At 40.3% G+C, this 22,793-nt stretch overlaps 1 protein-coding gene across 18 annotated transcripts in view; it reads right to left on the minus strand.

Annotated features, from left to right (window-relative positions):
- AFF1 (ALF transcription elongation factor 1) overlaps nt 1–22,793 on the minus strand; it is a 243,599-nt gene that overhangs the window by 144,511 nt on the left and 76,295 nt on the right. For 2 of the 18 annotated variants that reach the window (XM_064285584.1, XM_064285585.1), the window contains exon 2: nt 15,422–15,586. The exons of 12 other annotated variants lie outside the window; for them this stretch is intronic. In XM_064285584.1, the coding sequence (XP_064141654.1) occupies nt 15,422–15,447 (26 nt within the window). In that variant the 5' untranslated portion in view covers nt 15,448–15,586. Of the gene's footprint in view, nt 1–6,238; nt 11,706–15,421; nt 16,989–22,793 lie in introns of those variants that run through there. 4 more of the 18 variants (XM_064285588.1, XM_064285587.1, XM_064285583.1 and 1 more) reach the window with 3 other exon arrangements.

The following is a 22,793-nucleotide window of genomic DNA, read 5'->3' on the forward strand; positions in this document are numbered from 1 at the left end:
CGGGGATATCATCAGCTTCTATGAGTTGGAATCATCGTGAAGGCAACAAATTTTTTTTTTTTGGTCTGCTTCTTGCAACCACCCACTCAGTTTGGTTGGCCTAGTACCTCCAGTAGCTTTCAATGCAGTAATCCTCCCAAAATGGCCTACGGGCATTCCTTGTTGTGTGTCATCCTGTGGATGCCCACTCACAGCAACCCTATAGGACAGACCAGAACTGCCTCATAGGGTTTCCTCAGCTGTACTCTTTATGGGAGTAGAGCGTCAGATCTTTTCTCCTGTATAGAGGCTGGTGGGTTCAAATTGCCAGCCTTTCGACCTTTTGGTTAGCATGCAAGCACTTAACCATTGCACCACCAGGGCTCCTGGGCTTTCCTTAGCCTTATCCAATCATCTCAAGTATTATGCACATGCAAAACTATCAATTTTAAGAAGTGAACAAAGTGAGGCTATGGGAGTTTAGAATACACACAGACTTGACTGTGGTCTCAGACTATCACAAAACCAAAACTGACCACTACTTCTGTGCCCTGTTCCCTCCTTGTTGTCCAGAAGACCATACGGTCTCATGTGCTCAGTCCATGGTCTGCTCTAGCGCCAGACCCCTCATTTCACAGAGGCTTGCTATGTGAAGTCTGACCTGATTTCCTAATTTAAATGATTTTACACTATTTTCAAGACCACCAGGTAACATTCTGTTTGCTGATCCAACATACACAATTCTACAGATTTTTAAAAAAATAGTACATTGAAAATGAACATTTAGTTGGACATCAACCCCATTCCTCCCTGCTGCATGCAAGGGTTTCAAAACTGAGGTGCCTGGCACTCCCGGGGTGGCAGGCTCAGGTGTAGATCGGGCCGGTGTAGGTCCGCCCCAATTTTGTGACTTCTGCATTCTGCTTCTGCATTCCAGAGAATGTAACCTCTTCATATGCATATCGCCCTGGGCCTCTGGCTGAGTGAAACCAGCAGAGTGATTCTTCCCATTCACGTGTACCTGACCTTGGGCCTCAGGACTGGCAGAACCAGCACACCCTACTCCCTTATCAATCATTTTGTGACCCCCTTGCAAACAGAGACTTTCAGAATTATGTGAGCGTACTCAACCCCCTTAACCCACATATACTCTATTAACCAATTCCAACCAAAGCCCTGCTTTGAGATATCCTGCCTTCCACTTTACTGACTGCTTGCCTACTGATCAGAGTATTGTAGCCTATGTTCCTGATTCAACCCTATTAATTAACTCTGCCTGTGTGACTGCAGCTTTTCAGAGCACTGGTTTTCACTTTGTGAGATGCAACAGGTCCCTGGCTCCAGCTACCTTTGATCTAAATAAATTTCTTTACTTTCATTTTAAACAGAGTACATATGTTGTCATTTGACAAGAGCCAAAAGGTTGGCAGCCTAAACCCACCCAGCTGCTCAGCAGAAGAAAAGGCCTGGAGATCTGCTTCCATAAGATTACAGCCAAGAAAACGCTATGGAGAAGTTCTACTCTGTAACACGGGGTCACTATGAGTCAGCGGCAGCTAACAATAACAAAGCTACCCAGTAGCAAAGGGAGATATTTTAAAAATCAAACATTTATATTTAACAGTGATCAGTGCTTAAATTGAGGAGCCCCGGTGGCGCAGTGGTTAAGCACTCATCTGCTAACCAAAAGATCTGGTGGTTCGAATCCACCAACTGCTCTGTGAGAGGAAGATATGGCAGTCTGCTTCTGTAAAGATTACAGCCTCAGAAACCCTGCTCAGGTAGTTCTACTCCATCCTCTAGGGTCATTACTGAGGCAGGATCGACTCCATGGCAGTAGGTTTTAATGCTTGAATTTCAACTTGAAGATGTACATTAAAACAAAGTTATCAAAAAATTACAAAATGGACTAGACCAGGGATTGGCAAACTATAGCCTATGGGTCAAATCTGAGCTTCTGCTTCCTGGTTTGTAAATAAAGTTTTATTGGTACAGAGCCTGGCCCATTTGTTTGCATATTATCTATGTTTGTTTTGGCAATACAAGAGTTGTTGAAAAAGATGAGAATCTCCATTCTTATCCCTACTTATCTAATTCAGATGCCTCACCCTCTTACCCAAAAGATCAGTAGTATTACCATAGTGTGTGGTGGAAAGTGAGCCAAACAGGCAGCCTACAGGCTCTGGTGCCAGGCACTGTGTCTAATATCTGCGGGATTCAACTTCCTCATCTTCAAATACTTACCTGTGGCTCTCCTACTTCACAATCCCACCTATGCACCATCATCCCTTATCTAGGCTCAAGAGTCCCCAGATGCTCAGTTTTAGTAAAAATCCAGTGCCTTAGCCTCATTATTTCCCCTTGGACCCCACATCCAGGCCTGAAAAGGAACCTCAAGCCATGCCCTCTGCTTAAAAATCTCTTTGTAGGGAATTCTCCCCTTACTTTAATGGGGTAGGCCTCAAGGACCTACTGAGTATAGTTATAAAGAAAATCCTTCTTTACAGATTCATATCCTGTTCTCAAAATCATAGACACACAAAAACACCACCACCTTATCTGCCCTGCTGGTCAACAGCCTTGAAGGCACTATGAGAAGTGTGCTGGTAGATGTATGGGAGTTCATGTTGCACTTTAAACGGGATAATAGCCTTGACGCTGAAATTCTTTATAATTTTAGCGTGAAATAAATGGAAAGGAGCCGGATGTGAGGGAGATGTGAAGGAGTGGCAGAAGAAAACATCAGGAGAAGCTCTGCGATTAGAAACTCCCAAGGCACAGTGAGTCCATCCAATTTCCCTAAACTAGCTACTCCAGCAGGAGGGTGTGGTTTTTGGAAACTATGAAAAATTAAGCCGCTGGCTGCTATTAAAGGTCAGAACTTACTGTTCCTCAAATGTCCTGGCTCTTTAAAAGTCCAGTGGGAGCCTGCGCCACTAGATTTTGAATACCTTTATTTAAATGAAAGGACATCTGTCAGGTTGACAATGGAAGGAAGCACGTTGATTGCCTTAATAAAATTAAACCTCAAGCTTCAATGGAGGCAGTTTCTTACATATTCTTATCTCTTATTCCCTTCACATCTAAAACCTCCCTGGGGATCTCTCACTAATTAAAGTTGCTACCCGCCACTTTCCCCTCAGAGGGATGCTGCCTCCTTTAAAACTCTGGTCCAATCAGAGACTTTCAATTATTCCCTTATGACAGAATAGCTGAGAAAGGCTGAAGTATTTACATTAGGTTTACCAAAAGATGGAGGGAAGATAACAAGATGGAAATACACAGAGTAACATGCAAGCAGGTAACCTGACTGACAAATTACAACTTGCCCTTCTTCATTCAGCTTGGTGCCAGCTTATGTATATATCACCAGATCACCTGGAGAACATTCAATCACCCCCAGACTTTTCTCACCCTGACCCAAAAGGGGGCTCTGATATGAGCCCTAAAAAAGATAGAATATCCCACCCATGCAGGATGACTAACACCTACCAAGCCCACCACCTTCAGAGGAAATCCCACTCTTTCCTACCCATGACTTCAACAGCCTAACTCTGTAAAAACACAATCCACTTATCCTACCATTCCTCTAATAAATGTACTCTATTTATGTAGGAGGGGACGGTTTACTTACATTCTGCCACACTACATTTTACGGTTACTCCAAAATGGTGTCACAAAGAAGAGTCTTATAAACTACATGATTTGTGTCTTCCCACAGCGTCTTTACTAAATGGTTTGCTTTTAGATCTTACGTTAATTTTGCTAATTCATTAAGCACCAACACAAATTGGCAGGTTCCTGGCTATCCCGGACGCCAGAGATCTCGGATCACCAAAGGGGGAAAAAATGAAAGAGACAGGTCAAGCTCATGGCAAGTGAAGGCAGTAACTAGACGGTGCAGTTTGATGATGCTGTTCGATGGTTGGCAATGGTCTCTAAATCATGCGTAGCTTCCTGCAGGCTTGGGAGCCTGGTGTCATGAGAGTCCATGAGTAAGCCTTGTAACCACTCCATTCAACATCTCTTAAATTTAGGAGTAAGCCCAGGACAAGCTACCGCTGCCCACTGCTTCCTAAGTTCTCAATGTACGACCGAGAGCCAGATAGGAGAAAGGTCTTAACAAGTAAGCCAGGGACCAGCTGCCACTGCTCACTGCTTCATGACCATTCTGTTCAATATCTCCTGAACTTAGGAGTGAGCCCGGGCGAGCTGCCACTGCCCACTGCTTCCTAGCTCTCAACGTATGACCAAGAGCAACGTCTCTTGAACTAGGAGTAAGCCCGGGCGAGCTGCTGCAGCTCACTGCTTCCTAGTTCTCAACATATGACTGAGTGGCTCTGGGAAGGCTCCGAGCACCACTGTCTCCTTCTGTTGCTTCTTTTATACTCGTTGGAGCTCTTTGAGCTCATGTGGTTGATGTTGATAAAGTCTGGTGATATGTGGGTTTCTTCTTGATAAAGTCTGTCAGTCTCTCTGGTTATCCTGATATGACTATCTTTCTCAGTCAAGCCCACCTTGTGTTTTTATCTCTTGAGCCTGCTCCCCTCATTATAGACTCAATTGATCATGACAGCCACACTTGTCCAGACATGTCCCAACATGTCTCTTAAGCTTGCTCTCCACAAATGGAGAGGTCTTAAAGAATGGGCATGGGTCTCTACATCCCCCGAAGTGTCTTCACCGGGGAAGGGCTAGCTCTAAAAAAAAATTATCTTCAATTATTTTGTAGTCAGATTCAGTGCACTCTCTAAAGAAGGCTTTGCTCGTTCTAAAGGAGGCATCACCATATCCCTAAGTCATACACATGAGAAATCTTAGATCTGAAGAACTCATTTTTAAGACATGATATTTAGTATGTCTTAGGAAAACCAAAAATCTCAGAAACTCAATAAAACAAAACAGGAAGAGAAGTCAGCAAGTGATAAGCAGGTAAGGAAAAATGGACTTTCATCCAAGGTTTTCGGCCTGAAACTTCAAGAAACTACCTAAATAATTTCTATGAAATGAGACTTTATCATGCACACACAACTTGCCTTGCAATTTTTTTAGAGTAGCAATGACACCTTGAGAGGAAAAAAATGAAATGGGTATGTGTATGCTTACTCATCTTCTGACCATGTTAGTTCCCTAGGGCTGGCATAATAAAATAAACAGAGTGGCTAACAGAAATTTATTGTCTCACAGTTCTGAAGGCTGCATGTTCAGGAACAGGGTGTTGGCATGTGTTGAGTCATTCTGAGGAGTTGAGGGAAAACATGTTCCATACCTCTTACCCTAGCTGCTGGTAGCTCCAAGTGAAGCTGCAGGGTCACATGGTATCCTTCCTCAGTCTCTGTGCCTCAGTGTTTCTTTTATAAGGATATCCATCACTCAGATTGGATTAGGGTCCACCCTACTCCAGTATGACCTCATGTTACCTGATTAACACCTCCAAAGACTCTTATCTCCAAGCAAGGTCATGTTCACCCGTACCAGGGGTTAGGACTGCAATATAAATGGGGGGGGGGGCAATTCAATCCATAACACCATCCTCCGGCATACATGCCAAAAAAATAATCCTGAGATTAGTTCTATATCTTAATATGGGTTTAGGTTACACAGACGTGGTTGTTAGTTGCCGTGGAGTTAATTCTGATTTATGGTGACCTCATGTGTGCAGAGTAGATCTTCATTCCATAGGTTTTCAAGACTTTTCAGAAGCAGACCACCAGGCTTCTCTTCTGAGGTGTCTCAGGGTGAGTTCAAACCACCAACCTTTGTTTGGCTAGTAATTCAGAGTTTTAACTATTTGCAACACCCAGGACTGCAGTATCAAAATTTATCAGTGGGACACTTAACGTTTGTGCCTTTTATTGTATACAAATTTTATCACCCCCCAAAAATATGTAAATAACTTGCTACAGGCTGAATTGTGTCCTCTCAAAGTCTGTGTTTGGATCCTAGCCCCTAAACCTGTGGATATAATCCCATTTGGCAACAGGGTTTCTTTGTTATGTTAATAAGGGTGTGTCCTGCAGAAGCTGAGACAAGGATCTTAGTCCCACCCTGACACAGAAGCTTCCCCTAGAGCTTGTGCCCTTAATTTGGACTTCCAGCCTACTAACTGGGAGGAAATAAATTTCTGTTCTTTAAAACCACCAATCTGATATCTGCGCTAGAACAGCACTAAGACAATACTGAACTTTAGTTAATTGGCTGAAATATTTAGAAGAAAGAATACTGAATATACCATGAACTGCCAAAAGAACGAACAAACCTGTCTCGGAAGTACAGCCACAACGCTCCTTAGAAGTGAGGATGGCGAGACCACATCTCACATACTTTGGACATGTTGTCAGGAGGGTTCAGCTCCTTGAGAAAGACATCATATTTGGTAAAGCAAAGGAAAGAGAGGAAGACCCTCAAGGAGATGGACTGACACAGTGACTACAATGGATGGGCTCAAGCATAACGATTGTGAGTGAGGATGGCAGTGTTTCCATTCTGTCTGTGTACATGGGGTTGTTATCATCTGACTACATGGCACCCAACAACAACATACTGTTATCAGCAGCTTGTATTAAGAAGTAAAAAAAAATTAAGTGGATCAATAAATGGATACAGCAATTAAGAGATTGTGAGGTTAACTTTACCCAAAGAATTTGGTCTTAGTTCCTGAGAGATAACCTCTAAAACCTTGGCATTTCTCCAGGGATTGAAGTGCCTTTGATGAAGCCACCAGACTACACCTGAGGGTTTATGCTAACTAGGTGCCTCTTGGGTGGGGGCTGACCAGGCCAAAAGGATTCACCTTGTGATACTTACTTCTGGGTTATTAGTTGCCTTCTAGTGTGTTTTTTTTTTTAGTGAACTCTTGACTCACGGCATGATTCAATCAACATGCCTACCAGTCAAGGCCCCAGTAAAGACCCTGGAGGGTAGCACATTCCTTTCTGAGACATGGAAGCTCCACTCTGGGAACCTTTCCAGACCTTGCCCTGTGGATTTCTTCATTTGTATCCTTTTTGCTATAATAAAACTGTAACAGTAAGTATAGTGTTTTCCTGAGTTCTGTGAGTCATTCCAGTGAATTACCAAACCTGAGGGAGTAGTGGGAGCAAGCAGGTCAGAAAGGGCTCTGGGGACTCCTGGGCTTACAGCTAGTATCCTGAAGGGGTAGTGGGAAAACTCCAAATTTGTAGCCAGTAGGTCAGAGGTGATGGTGTCTTGGGAACTCCAACCTTTTGGCTGGCATATTAAGTCTTGGGCAGACTTGGCAGTCTGGAGAACTGTGTCCTTTAACTTGTGAGGTCTGGCCTAGGTCTGGGTGGTTAATGTCAGAGAAGAAGGGCTACATGTGTAGCTGCTGTCAGAAGAGGACTGAAACGATAATAACTTTGGATTGATCAACACATTTGGTATAAAGAAGTGGAACTGGTTAGATTTTACACACATGGATAGATATATGATCAAGCAAGTACAGTAAAATGTTAGTGATAGACTCTGAGAATAAGTCTGTTGACTAAAATTCTTTCTAAATGCTTGAAAATTTTGGTAATATGATGTTAGGGAAAATAACCACAAGAACAAAATAGCAGATTTGGTCAGAGCATTACTGTAGAATGAGAGGCTGCAACATACAAGGCACCCCCACATCCTTCCATCAGACTCCCCTCTGAGATATCTAGAGGCTTCTGGATAAACCTCAAGTCCTATCAGAAAGGAGTAACTTCGTAGAACAAATTTATCAAATAGTATTAACAGGACTCTGGAGGTAAAGGAACTAAAGCTCGATCCTGCACATGAAAGGCACACAGTACTTTAGCTGTTGGCAGAACTGAAAATAGCGTGAGTGCGTGCAGGTTGCACGTATCTGTGTACGCACACTTAGCAAAACTAGAGACCTTACCTAACTGCCTCAAAATCTCATAGCTTCTATGTCTTATAGCTTCAAAATCTCTAGCTTCTGCTCCTCACCCCGCCCCCGCTTCCTGTATTGGGAAACTACAAGTGATCCAATGCAGACACATAAATAAGTCTGAAGGAGGAATCTTCAAAGACTCCTACCTGGAAAGTTTTTGGAGCAATCTCCTTAGAAGCTGCTGTGAAGAATTAATTCACCTTCACTTCCTCCTCCCCACTCCCCTCTTCTTCATCTTAGAAATGGTGACTTTCTCTATTTGGGCACTAGATTGTGAGGTTTTGGAAAATTAATTTTCCATGATTCTTGTCGTATTTCTTCATGTACTGATTTAGAGCCTCTAAAGGACCCACTAGAATCACATTTCCTTCTTCAAATTTCAAAGTGTCTTTCTGGCAAATTCTCCGGTACAAAATTACCAACCCAAAAAATTTAGGGGTTGATTCTACAAGTTCTATTTTACCTAGTTTAAGTTACATCTGACATCTAAAATACAAAACACTCAGATTTTAGAAAAGCATTTTACACAAACCTGAAATACAATAGGTGGTTTACCTTTTCCGTACCAATCTCCCTTCCTGCATGCTTTCTCTCCAGCTAGTTCAAAATGCTGCTGCAATCAACTTCTTCCCTGCCAGCTATGTTGAAGAACCATATCCGTCAGAATTCCTTCCTTGCTTCTTTAGAAGACTCCCCTTAGTTCTCTGCTAATGAGCCCTCCTCACCTCTGACCACCTCTATCACCTCCTGTTACAGAGCAACCCAGGGGTCCCAAATGGAGAATGCTGTTTACCAGTCTCCCACCATGACTCTGTAGAATCTGGGGAAGGCAGAGAAGAGGCTGGGCAACAGAACAGAACATTCTGGTTACCAGCATAGTGAGCTGGTTAAGAGCATGGTCCTGAGTTAGTGAAGGGTTCAAACCTGGGCTCTGTCAATTCCTCGCTGTGGTATACTGAGCAGATCATTTAATGTCCCTGAGTCTCGCTGACATCAACCATTAAAGGGGGCTGATGATAATAATAATACCAACTTCATAAGGTTAACGTGAGGATTAAATGTGTTGTTGTTGTTAGGTGCCATTGAGTCAATTCTGACTCTTAGCGACCCTACAGGACACAGTAGAACTGCCCCCATAGGGTTTCCAAGGAGCAACTGGTGGATCTGAACCACTAACCTTTTGGTTAGCAACCGAGTTCTGAAACACTGTGCCACCAGGGCTCCTTAAATGCATTCACGAATGTTAAAGTACATAGTACAACAGACAGCATTCAAGGAAGAAAGGAGAAATTTGAAAATGTCCCACCCAGATGCACCTCCAAAAGAACTTTTTTTTTTTTTAAATCAACCCCACTCAGATCTCACACTTTCTGAATTTGCAGCTTTTGCTCCATCTAACCCATTCAAACCTCCGTCTAAGCCTCTGCCCGCCCCACGTCTGCTCACCACCACAACCAGAAGCGTTTCTTCCATCACCTGAACATAGATGAGTGTCCTATCATTCACTTCGCAAAGAAATGTGGCCACTTCTCCTATAGCGCTTTGTGTACCCCTCACGGCAGCTAGCAGTGTACTGCACATATTGTGTCCTAACAAAATATAGGCTAAATAAACATCTGGGGCCAGGCTGTGGAGTCGAAATACAATGTAGAGACACTTGCTGAAGCACGAATACCCCCACACACATATGAGCTAGGGGAAACCTATAAAGCATCTCAGCCATGACACTATAAACATTTAGAACCAGATAATTCTTTGTTGTAGGGACTGTTCTGTGCATTGTAGGGTGTTTAGTAGCATCTCTGACCTCTACCTTGGATGATGGTAGCACACAGACCCCTCTTCAGGTTGACAACCAAATATGTCTCCAGATATTGCCAAAGATCCCCTGGGGCCCAAATCACCTCTCTCCCCTCCTGAGAATCTCTGCTGTAGAGAATGAGAAATATTATCAAGGTCACTGTAAAAGTAACAGCTACATTTGTAACATGCACCTTCAAGATTCTGTCACTACCGGTTATGGCCAATTGGGCAAGCCACAGACTCTCCAAGCCTTAGTTTCCTTGTTTCTAAAATGGAGATGATAAAAGTACCAAAGGTTTAGGAGCTGTTTTAAGAATTAAATTAACCCATATATAGTGCTCAGTCAGTGCCTGACACATAGTAGTAAGTATTCAATAACTGGGAGTGACAATAAACACATCGAGCTGGAATTCAAGCGCTGGGCCACACAGCAAAGGCTCTGGTTCCCCCTCCCTGTTCCTCCTATATCCCTTCTATTCCATCCATGACTTCAGCCAAGGAGAAAGATAATTCAATGCTAAACAACACAGCAATCCCTAGAGCTTGCTGGATATGGAGGATAATGAGAACCGCAGAAAAAAAGAAAATCCAAGGATGCCACAGAAGGTGTGGTGTCCTGCAAACAGCCAAGTGGTACCTACATTTTATATTTAAAAAGAGGCATGAACTGTGCATGCAAAAATGGTCAAAGTGTCAAACGTTTTGTAATATATGTTTTACCCCAATAGAGATTAAAAAAAAAAAAAAGGAAGAGGTAGAAGGATGTCTGCTTCATTCGGAAGTCAGTTTCTGGGATCCTGAAGAAGGATAAAGGATAAAAGAGATTTCACACTTTTTATCCAAGAAGGGTCTACTCACATACATTTCTCTTCCCAAAAATTACAGGGTTTCCCCAAATTGCTAATACTCCACAACTACAGTGTCATCTCTCCTCAAATTCCCCATCTGACAACTGTGGCATGGTGGGGAAGGTGGTGTAGCACTTCCCATTGGGAAACACTGACCTCACATTTCTTCTGCACATTTCTTCACCCTGAGAGGAATTTTACACACACCACATTTCCCTACTCTCAACCCCTTTTCCTGTTTCACAGTCGCAGTTCAGTTAAAAAACAGACACACACATATTCTGTTTTCTCTGTCCTTCTTTTATTCCATTACCAAACCAAGAAGCACTGGTCATATGGATAAGTATATAAAGGACTACGAAAAACATTCACATGAAAACTGTCTGCTGTCACTCCTGGCTGTGTGGCCTCGGTCAAATAAATTAATCTCCATGAACCTCAGTTTCTCCATCTATAAAACCTGAGTGATAATTTCTGATTTGTAGATTAAATTATATCAAATATGCAAAACCCTTGGCTCAGGGCTTAGGGTATAACACAATATGCTCCATAAATAATTACAATTTGTCATGCAGTGAATTACTTAATATGGCCCTTCTAGCCATAGTCTTTAACTCCCACCAAATTACTGGGTGGAATTATACAAATGAGGTACTGGAGCCCACCAAGATTGGACAGCTTGCTAATAAGGTAAAAAAGGTGCATGGTATCCTTGCGGGGTGGGACCATACAGAGAAGGTATTTGGAACCCTAAGTGAGGGGACTAGTCAGTTTTGCCATTCTATTAGGCTTAAAAGAGAGCCAATCCCAGAGCAGGGGGAACCTGACTACCACCAAGGAGAGATGGAAGTGAAGTGTATCCTTTGGACTCGGGATCCCTGTGCTAAGATACTCCTAGACCCAGGAGACAGAGAGAGAGAGAGCCGTAACACCTGAGACGGCAATATGCAGCAGCAGAGAAACAAAGGCAGGAGAAGCAACAGAACCAGGATACTGGCAGGAGATGGAGCAGTGGGTGTGCCAACCTACAGAGCTAGAAAGCTGAGCACCTTCTGGCAGGAGGCTTGTTGGTGGAGTGGGGTTCCTCTGGCACTTACCAGCAGAGCTAAAAGAGCTTTGTAACACTTTCACAAGTAGGGCAGAGGCTGAGCTGAGGGGCTACAGGGCTGAGAGGCCTACAGGGCTGAGAGGCCTAGGGCCAGAGAGATACATACATAGTTGAGAAGAAACTGTCCTGACTAAAGAACTGCATCCTGAGACATTTCTGATCCTGAACTGTAACCTATTACTTCCCTAATAAACCCATAATTGTGAGTATTGTGAGTTTTGTGTGGCCACCGCAACAAATCATCAAACCCGGCAGAGAAGTAGAGAATACCGTGGGAGGGACAGCTGGTGTCAGAACTGGTAAAAAGGTCGAAGGGCGAAGACATGTCTGACCTCCGCCTCACAGGAAGCAGCCTTGGACTGTTGATCTTGATTCTCCTTCCCCCTTGTGATATTAGAGAAGGTCTGACGCCCCCATGCCATTTTTTCACAATTACTATCATATATAAAAATTATATACAAAATCTCCTTCCAAGTGCCCAAGTTCATCGACAGAATTGCTCCCAAAAGAATTAGTTTCCATATTCTCCAATTAAATCTCAGGACCCTTATACCCTTTTCTTCTTGCCCACCACTCCCCCTCCAAAACACAAAATAAAATAAAGTTAACTTAACTGCAGGATAAACCGTCTTATTCAAGCATAGTTTTCATAATTTGTTTCATTAATTGCACTGTTTTCCATTATTATTCCAAATATTTGATAGTTTGGCCCCATAAGTAAGGAAATATTCTGGATCTCACCTTTGAACTATGATGCTGGGGAAGAATATTGAATATACCATGGACTGCCAAAAGAATGACCAAATCTGTCGTGGAAGAAGTACAGCTAGAATGCTCTTGAGAAGCGAGGATAGCGAGAATTTGTCTCACATACTTTGGACATTTTATCAAGAGTGATCAGTGCCTGGAGAAGGACATCATGCTTAGCAGAGGGTGAGTGAAAAAGAGGACGACCCTCAACACAGTTGCTCCACAATGGACTCAAGCATAATATTGATTATGAGCATGGTGCAGGACTGGGCCGTGTTTCGTTCTGCTGTACATAGGGTCACTATGTTGAAATTGACTTGAGGGCACCTAACAACAAGCCTAGGCCCTAACCTTCATGACCGAATTTTCATTGCTGCTTCAGCAAAATATTTTCTGTGCTCCAAATGCGTTTCTAGAAGAAAACCAGTTAGTAAATTGGGAACCATCCAAACATTCTTTTTCCTATTTAAATCCCCAACTATGAAAACACAGTGGGGGAAAAAAATTAATTTTGAGTTAAGATGGAAATTTTCCCTCAAAAAAAAAAATGGAATTATTTCAGTGGCTCGTTCGTGCTCAATCTGAGCACAATTTTTAAAGGAAGTTTATGAAAATATAAGTCTCAACTGTCTGTTCCCCATAAGATCGTTTAAAGATATAATTTAAACAAACACGAAATAGGTTAAAATTTATCAAGTTAAAGACAATTGCCACAAATTCGTTAATTTCCTTGTCAATTCTAAAATGAAACCGGTAACAATACTTTTTGACAGCTAATTTTAAACTAACATTTAAAATCAGTTTGAAAAAATCATGACTCAGTCTGCATCTATGATTCTAACTTCTAATGAGGCAATATTTGGGTTCTATGTGAGCATGTGTGTACACACAGGCAGTCTCCAGGCTTAGGGACAACTTGTATTTGCCCTTTAACATTACGTAAGTTTGCTCTCACTTTGAAAAAACTGAACCAACCCCTACTCACAACAAATTCATCACAATCATCTTCACTTGCTGCACGTGCAGCTTTGAAATCACTGAAAAAGCTTCCAGCCTTTTCTTGCACCTAAGTGAGGCTAACTAAGAACCATGAGCACCTGTTCTGACTTACCTACAAATTTGACTCAAAGACATAGTCAGAACTGATCTCAGTTGTAGCTTGGGGCCTGGCTGTATATCTGTATATGTGGGTGGTAAAGGAAAATATCCTAAAATGGATCCTTACTTATTAGGAGTTTGTAAGAATGGGTATGCATTAGTTCCTCTTCAACCATGACAGTCTTATTAATAACTATGAGTAAGCGAAGCTCATAAATACCGTGTTCAGTGTAGCTTCCATCACCAACATTAAATGTAAATGTCAGTATATTCACGTCACTGTAACCACCTTGGCTCCTACCACTATATAAAATATAACACCTTGCTTTATTCAAAATTAACTGGGCTTTTGTCGGTTTTTTTTTTTTTTTTTGGCTTTTAAACATTTATTTTTAATATGGCATCTCTAAGCATAATATCTGAAGGTCTTATTTATTCCTCTTCAAACTTAAGACAAAATAGCAATGCCAAAAACAGTCCAAGTAACTCCTACTTCATCTTTTCTCTATATGTTGACTAAATCATTTATCAAACATATATAATGAATGATTCAGCTATGTGAAAATATTTAATGTGGGGAAGAAAAACCTGCAAAGAAACAAAATGGCAACGTTTGATCAAGTTGTTGGGATTAAGGAAAAATTTTCTCTTTCATTTTAATTACAGTTAATTTTAGTATATTATTACTTTTGTTTTAATGACCCACAAAAAATTTAAAGAGCTTAACTTACATGTACTACGGTTAAGTCAGAATGGCTGAACAAAAAGTGTGCTGGAAAGTGAAGTGCTATTCACAGTAATACAGAGAATGCAAAATACTCCTTCTGCTGAAAGCTCAATGCAAATCACCTACAGAAATATGACTCCATTCTTAGAGAGTTATACTAAAAATATGTTCACTTATGACATAAGCAAATGTATGTTTTCACTTTTTTTTTTTTTTTTTTGGAAGAAACTGAGGCAGACGTTATTTCAAATGTCTCCAAGATAAATGAGTGGTGTCTGGTTAGTGATTCAAGAGTCCCTGGCACTCTAACTTACCGTTTTTCCATTCCATGAAAATCTACAAAGAACACAGGAATCCTGTTTAAAACTTTAAAACTTCTGAAAAACAGGATGAGGTTTTTCAAATTTGTTAGGAAGTCGTCCTATTAAAAGGCCACTAGTTATTTGACAAAATACTCAAGTTCATCTGGAAAAAATACACATGGGAAATATCCATGAAGTTCTGAAAGCACAAGAAGAAGTGTAAAGAAGAGAGAGAGAGCAGCTCTATACACATTAAAATGAATTACAAAGGCACAGCCATTGAGTCTGATGATGACTCTTTGACTAGAGAGAAGAGAATGGCTAGCTTTGGGGCAGTGTCCAGGAATGCCTATCGCACTCCTTAAACCAAGATAAAATATACTCCTTAAGCCAAAATAAAAAATACATGGATAAGATTTAAAAAGATGTACTTTTCTAAAAAAACAATTGCCTATACCCAAAGAGAGCCCTGGTGACCCAGTGGTTAAGCGCTCAGCTGTTAATCAAAAGGTCGGCCATTCAAACACACAAGCAGCTCTGCGGGAGAAAGATGTGGCAGTTCTACTCTGTCCTATAGGGTCACTCTGAGTCGAAATCAAGTCAACAGCAATGGGATTGGTTTGGTTTATATACCCAAAGAAACCTTCTGGAATACATAAGAAACTAATAACGCCAAAGGGGAAATTTTTAAATGAAGACGTTAACAGTCATGAATAGCACTGCATAAACATTCATAAAGCAAAAACTCCAGATACAGGGGTAATATAAACCCATTAACTACTTATGAAACTTTTATTCAGCTCTCAGTTCATGACAGAACAAATGGGCGAATACAGGAATAACATGATAGGTCAAATTTATAAACCCACATTTAATTCTGGACCCTGAAAATAAAGAACATACCTTCTTTTTAGATGTTCACGAAACATTTATAAAAATGATATACCACAAAAGGTCTACAACTAAATACATCTATTTGAAAATCGCTGTAACACACAGGTGCAAGAGGGATGAGGTGATAATGAATGCAGGATGATCCTTGAAGCAACTTCACACAATCGGATGTAACTGTGACACACACAAAAGACAATGAAAACTTTCAGTGCTGTAACAGTTTCTTGTGATAGCATTTTTCAAGGAGCCACAGAATGCCTTGAGAAGAAAGGACTTAACCATTTGCCACTTCCTAAAATATCCAAGGTAGAAGGTTATCTATTTTCCATTTATAAATAGGCTAAGAGAATACCACCTTCCACTGTGTCTTCATATTTAATCATCCTCGATGTGAAGTTCATTCCTAGGCTTATTTAAACCTCTTAACAAATATAAATTATTTATCTCTTCAAGATCTGTTCTTGTAAGAGATGGTGGCCAACTTTCACCCCACTTCCCCAAAAGTCCTTCACATATATAAAAGTTGTTTTCCAAATTAACCTTTCTATTTTTTTTATTTAATAGCCAGGCCAAATGCCCTCCTTACTGTCTAAATCTTCACTTCCTTATAGCTAAACTCATTTAGTTGGAGTTCGTTAATTCTACCACATCCCTTATTTGATGGCTTCCAAAGTAAGAAAAAATTCCTCTCAAAGTTCTCTACAGCACTTGTTCACCAGGTTTATAGCTATACACCAGTGAAAGCAAACTTTTAGAAACTGCTCTCCACTTTCAAGTTCAAGCTATGATGTTTAAGTACTCATTTTGCCTTCATTAAAAAACAGGGCACAGTTTTGGAAAAACTACAATCCACAAAAACAATCAGAATTTTCTTTTGAGAAACTGCTGTGTGAAAACAGTATTTGCCAGGTATAAAACTGTCATCCTTCCCACCTTCATCATTTATTATTTCCATGTGCATTCCAAAAGGACAAGGAAATCTAACATGTCATGGCTTGCTTTTTCTCCACCTCCCCGTCACCTTCCTCAAAGGTCCTCCTGACCCACCCCAGCCGAAGTTCCCCACACCCTATTATTCTCTGTCACAGCACCCTGTTTCTTTTTTGTCATAACACAGTTGGCAGTCGTTTTATTTGCTGGTTTGTTTACTTATCTTCTATCTTCCCCTCTAAACTGTGCGCTCCTTGTGGGAAGGGAGAGATCATGTCTATCCTACCCAACTTGGAGCCCTGCACTAACAGTGCTCGGCTCTTAAGAGCAATGAGGCATTCATCAATTAATGATATGAACAGCTCATCTTAAGAGCACCGTTAAGCATACTGGGCAGACTCCTATCAGGCATCGAGGAAGGAGACATCTTCTTAACCAGTGACTCACAGTTTTGTTTTTTTTACAAGAATAGCAAAGAGTGCTGAAAGGATGATCAGCTTTCACTACCATCACCCATACACCTAAAGATACTTACAGAGGATTTCATGAAGTATTTTTGTTCATAAAATAAATCTATCTTTTCCTGAAGTCTGGAGCACAACACCAACTGAGGGCACAAGATCACCACCTTCCCCTGGCAGGATCCCTGTTGTAATGATAATTTCCAGAAGTTTCACTTAGATAACCTATCTTTACATGGGAGCCTTTAGTGAAAGAAAACAGCTAATTTTTGTCTGAACGTTTTTCTTAAAAAACACACTGGAATAATTTCTAGGGCATTTTACCGTAATAAAATAAATAAGGATTTATTTATAACAACTAATGTATTTTTACTTCTTGATGGGTCTGAGTTTTGAGTTGGAAGTTTTGTTTGCTATTTTGACAATTAGCATGCCTCAGTTTTTTAAATGTAATCCTTTTTTTTTTTAAAACATTCCTTGATATGATTTTCTTCATCAAAATCCCCAACCAATTTAAGAAATGCTGTAAAAGAATCTCTATAACAACAAAAATAATTGGGGTTTTAAACCACATATAAATTTAAAACGTTATTTTCTAACAATCAAATGAAAAATTTATCAGACTTCAGAACCACTATTTTCAGAGGCCAGTTGAATATGAAGATAGTAAACAACCTGGTTTTAAAAAATGGACTGAATTAGATCAGTTTAAACTTGGGCTAAGGTAGGCATGTAGTTTGGAAAACAGTTTGGCAGTTTCTCAAAAGGTTAAACATGAAATCGTCATATCACCCAGAAATCCCACTCCTAGGTATCTAACCAAGTAAAAGGAGAACACATTTGCCAAAAGACTTGCATGTGAATATTCACAGCAACGTTATTCATAACAGCAAAAACAAAAAATAACTAGAAACAACCAGTCCATCAGAACCACACAAAACGGATACTATCCGGCAATAAAGGAACAGAACTACTGATACACGCTACACAATGGATGGACCGCAAAACCAAGGTGAAAAAAGCCAGCACAAGAAACCACATGGTTTTATTTATGATTCCAATTATGTGAAAAGCCCCAAAACGGCAAATATATAAAGGCAGAAAGTAGATTAACGGCTGCCTTGGGCTGGGAGCAGGAACTGAATGGAGATGGACATGAGGGATCCTATTGAGGGGATGAAAATGTTCTAAAACTGATTTATGGTGATGGTTGCACCACTCAGTAAAGTAACTTAAAACCACTGAATTGCACACTTGAAGTGGGTGAATTTTATGATAGGTAAAACTCTTCTTGCATGCTGTGGAGTCGATTCCAACTCAGAGCCACCCTATATGACAGAATAGAACTGCCCTATCATGTTTCCTAGGGTGTAATCTTTACAGGAGCAGACTGTCATGTCTCTTCTGCAGAGCTGCTGGTGCGTCAGAATTGCCAGCCCTTCGGTTAGCAGCTAAGTGCTTAACCACTGACCCACCAGGGCTTGGTACGTAAAACATGCCTCTATAAAGTTGTTTAAATTAAATTTTTTTTTTTAAACTTGGGCTGGGAAGAAACACTCACAAAATGAGCTTATTGTAAGAGATTAAAAATCTCCTATGAACTTTGAATGGGCCTTGATCAAAGCTAAAGACTCCCATCTCTCCCTTCTCCCCCAAAAGGGTCCTTTACAGAGCTACCAAAAGATCAAGTAGGAGTAAAGCTTCTACTGCTGCTGTAAAACTTTAAAAAATAACAGGTAATACTTCACCACTGTCATCACAGAATATGGGTGAACCTGGGGGGGGGCGGAGTTTTATTCTAGGCTTATCAAAATTCATGATTTTTTTTAATTTGCAAATTAAATGCGACATTAAGTAAACCCAATGATTTTTACTTTACGCTTAGTGAAACATGACTTTTAAAATAAGAAAAGTATGAAGTGTTTTTTTTTCTTTTATAAGCACAGGCCCCCTCATAACAGTAAGAACAAAAACCTGACACTGTCACCAATGATAGAAATTATCAAATTCAGTCTTTTATAACTGCCAACCTAGGGCTTTCCCTCTTCTGGGCACAATTCCCATTCAAAAACAAAAACTAAGTTTAACTGGTATACTTTGAAGTTTACTAAAACCAAGTGACATGACCAGCCAACAACACTAATGGCTTTATGGTTTCCAACATTTTCAGGTAGAAGAACCTCACTCTGAAACAAATGTAACATATTAACGTTAGTAAATGTTACTGCCAAATTTCTGCATGTGCTACAAAGTTTATGTTTGCACAGCTTTTTTTTAAAGGAGAGTTAACATAAGTATGGTCTAAATCTGAGGAGGAGGGGAGGAGACACAAACTACAAAACAATTAACAAAGAAAATTTTAAATATGTTATTGTGGTTAAGTTACTTGAAAACAATATATAAAATGAGAGCTTAAGCTATGTGTTACTGTCCATAGCTGTGCACTAATGAACAGCTTTTTTTTTAATCAATTAAAAAACTATTTAAAACACAGCATGTTAACTCAGTGAGACACTATTTTCCTTTAAAGTAAAACTAAAAACATAAATCATACCATCGTGGACTCAAATCTTTTATCAGGTAGCTCAAAGCTACTAATTTACTAGATAGCCCATCTCAGAAATAAATGTCCAAGGTAAGATGTTACTGTGTCAAGTGAGAGACAAAAATTTCTGCAATAACTAGCTAAGAAACAGGTCTCATTTTTGTACAAAACAATGAGAACCAGTTAAATTTATACCACTTTCCATAAATTTACCTAGAGTAAATCAGATACACCTGCATTTTTAAAGCAACGAGAGTTGGGGAGGGGGTGAAGCACTTTAACAAGTTATCCAGATGGACATTATCCAGGATGAAAGTCATGTGATAATCTCAGGTCTGACATGACCACAAAAACATATGCACCAAATCAAAATTTAATTACACTGCGCGACCCAGTTTGGGAGCTGTGCTTCATATTTTATCGACTGCTTTGCTTCTGACAGGACAGTTTCCTGAAGGAAAGTTCCAAGAATTGAAGTTACAACACCCACATTCCGGAGAGTGTTTCCTGAATTTTGTCACAGGAAGTGACATCTGCTATAATTTTAACATTTACCTCCCAATAGGAGTCACATCTAAAATTTCTTGAACATTGCTGGTTTAACGTAGTACACCTAGGCAATGCTCTTAGAGGAAAAAAAATTAAAAAATAAAAATTAAAAACCTTTCATTTCAGTTTCATAAAGCTTTTGAGCATACACTTCACAGTTGTAACTTTTCACTGGGAATGAAAACCACTGGCGCCTGATACAATGGGGTGTGTGTGGTGGAGAGAGTGTCAGTTGCTTTGGGAGGGAGCCACAGATGGTTAGGAAAGGGTCAATATCCAGGTTCTTGACAAAAAACAATATTTGGGAAAGTACTACATGACCCAAACTGGGCACTACTTCTTGGTAACTTTTGGAAATAAAAGTTTACTCTTCTTACCAATTTACCATATATACCAGTTTCCTTCAAGTAGATTCCAACTCATAGTGACCCTACAGGACAGAGGAGAAGTGTCCCATAGGGTTTCCAAGGCTGTAATCTTTACAGAAGCAGGTTTCAAACTGTCCATCTTTTAGTTAGCAGCTAAGTACTTAACCACTACAACCACGGTTCCTTTTCCCATATACACAACCTTTTGTTTTTAAACATAGCTACATGTAGGCATTCCAAGAAATGGAGTTAAAAATATGTAGATAATACTGGGGAAGTCAGAACAGCTTGACCAAGGCAAAGTCATAGAAGCTTCACAAACACATCCGAACTCCCTGAGGACCAAATTACTGGTCTGAGGGCTCAAGACATCTAGCTCAATTGGCGTAACATAGTTTATGAAGAAAATGTTCTAATCCGACTGTAGTGAGTAGCGTCTGGGATCTTAAAAGCCTGTGAGCAGCCGTCTAAAATACATCTGCTGGTCCCATCCCAGCTGGAGCAAAGGAGAATGAAGAAAACTAATCAGGTATATGAGACTAAATAGGCACATCAGGCCAAAACCAAAGACAAGAAGACAGGAAGGGACAGGAAAACTGGATGAATGGAAACAGGGAAGCCAGGGAGGAGAAGGGGAGGGTGTTGATACATGATGGGGTTAGCAACCAATGTCACAAAATAATTTGTGTGTTGTTTAATGGGAAACTAATTCGCTATGTGAACTTTCACCTAAAAAAGCACACACAAAAAAAGTGCATAAATTTATGGAGGTATATCTATCTTCTCTATCAACCTCCAGGCTGCTTCAATAAGAGGCGGGGGAGGGGGGGACAGAAAGATGTGTATATGGTATCTGAATACACATTAAACCAAAATTTAATTACACTGCACACCTTTATTATATTATGTTCACACACAGACATCCCATTTCAGGTAGACCTCTTGCCTCAGAACCAACAAGGCTCTACCTTGGAATTGCCCTATCAATCTCTTGGGGGGACCTGCATGTTAACAACTGCTGTGGCGAGTCTTGTGTCTAACCAAGTTTGAGAACCCCAAACCTAATATGACTACGTTACCCTTAAAAGTTTCTCTCACTTTCACTTAATTACCAACCCAGCAGTAAGTGATAATGATAAAAAAGGCAAGCTCCTTCGGGGTAAAATAAAGGCAAGCAAAAGTGACTCATGAGTCACAACCTTAACTCTCCCAACACACCAAAACAAAGGATCATGTGACCCACTTCATTCAGCATGTGAGCCATTATGGAGGAAAAACCATTTTTAGAGTGTGGTCAAACCAGGGCTGCCAACCAGTTACTTTTCTGGTTGCACCTCCTCCTGAAAATTTGCATTTTCACCCCAGGTTTACTGAAACAGAGTCTACATTTTAACAGGATTCCCGGATGATAAGATTCTGTTTCAGTAAATCTGGGGTGGAAATACAAATTCTGAGCAGGGGGTCAAACTGAAATATTTGATTTGTAGCCCTGGGTCAAACTGTGGGTGCCCTTTGGACATATATTATATAATATATAAATATATAATAGTGCTATCGAGTCGTTTCCAACTCATAGCGACCCTGTGCAACGCCCCATAGGGTTTCCAAGGAGCGCCTGGAGGATTTGAACTGCCGACCATTTGGTTAGCAGCCATAGCACTTAGCCGCTATGCCAGAAATATAATAGCTAATACTAAAATAAAGACAACTTAGGTATCAATAGAAATAAATTTTCCTCCTCTCTTCGGTTTCCTTAGACAAGATAATGCCACCACTTAGAATCTCTCTTAATATATTACATCTGAGGCCAAACTACTGCTTTGAGTAGTCACATTAAGAATGTTAGGAGTTTAACCTGGTTAAATTAAAAACAAAGCCAATAAACCAATATCAAGAAAACAGGAGAACCTCCCCACAGAACAAGACTTTCAGATACCAAGTGGCTGGCTCTATGACTAATAGGTTAAGCTTTAACTCGCTGTGGGGAGATAGGAAAGAGAAAATTTACACAGGAGAAGGATTCTCAACACTGATCACTGCCAAGACACAGAAAGTCAGCACTTGGATGGTTTTATAGTTAATCTTTACTTTTGAGTTCCCAGGGTATTAACACCAAAAGTTGAAATTTTTTAATTTCTCCACCAGTGGTCTAAATCTAAATTTATTTTTAAGCAAGACATCACACCTTCTACCTGCTGTGTATTATTCTGAGCAAATCAATACACGATGTAGTTATAATAAAACGAATTAAGAACACTCTAGCAGAGCTAAAATACTACCACTCAGCTCTTCCCAAAACTTTCTCCACTTAAATAAAAAATTAACACTTGAGCTGTTAAAAAAAAGTTATGCACCCACCCTATGTCAATAAAGTGTAACTGAACCAAAACAAAGCGATTATGATACCCGAACTCACTACATTTGTACTTATGAGCCAAGAAACATGCTTAAGAAACTTTGTCCTAAAGGTGCAAACTGCATTTCCAAGTAGTACAGAGGGAAAAGCCAGAATACAATGTTAACTGCAG

This window comes from Loxodonta africana, chromosome 5 (assembly GCF_030014295.1).
Source record: "Loxodonta africana isolate mLoxAfr1 chromosome 5, mLoxAfr1.hap2, whole genome shotgun sequence".
In the NCBI taxonomy this organism is placed as follows: domain Eukaryota; kingdom Metazoa; phylum Chordata; class Mammalia; order Proboscidea; family Elephantidae; genus Loxodonta; species Loxodonta africana.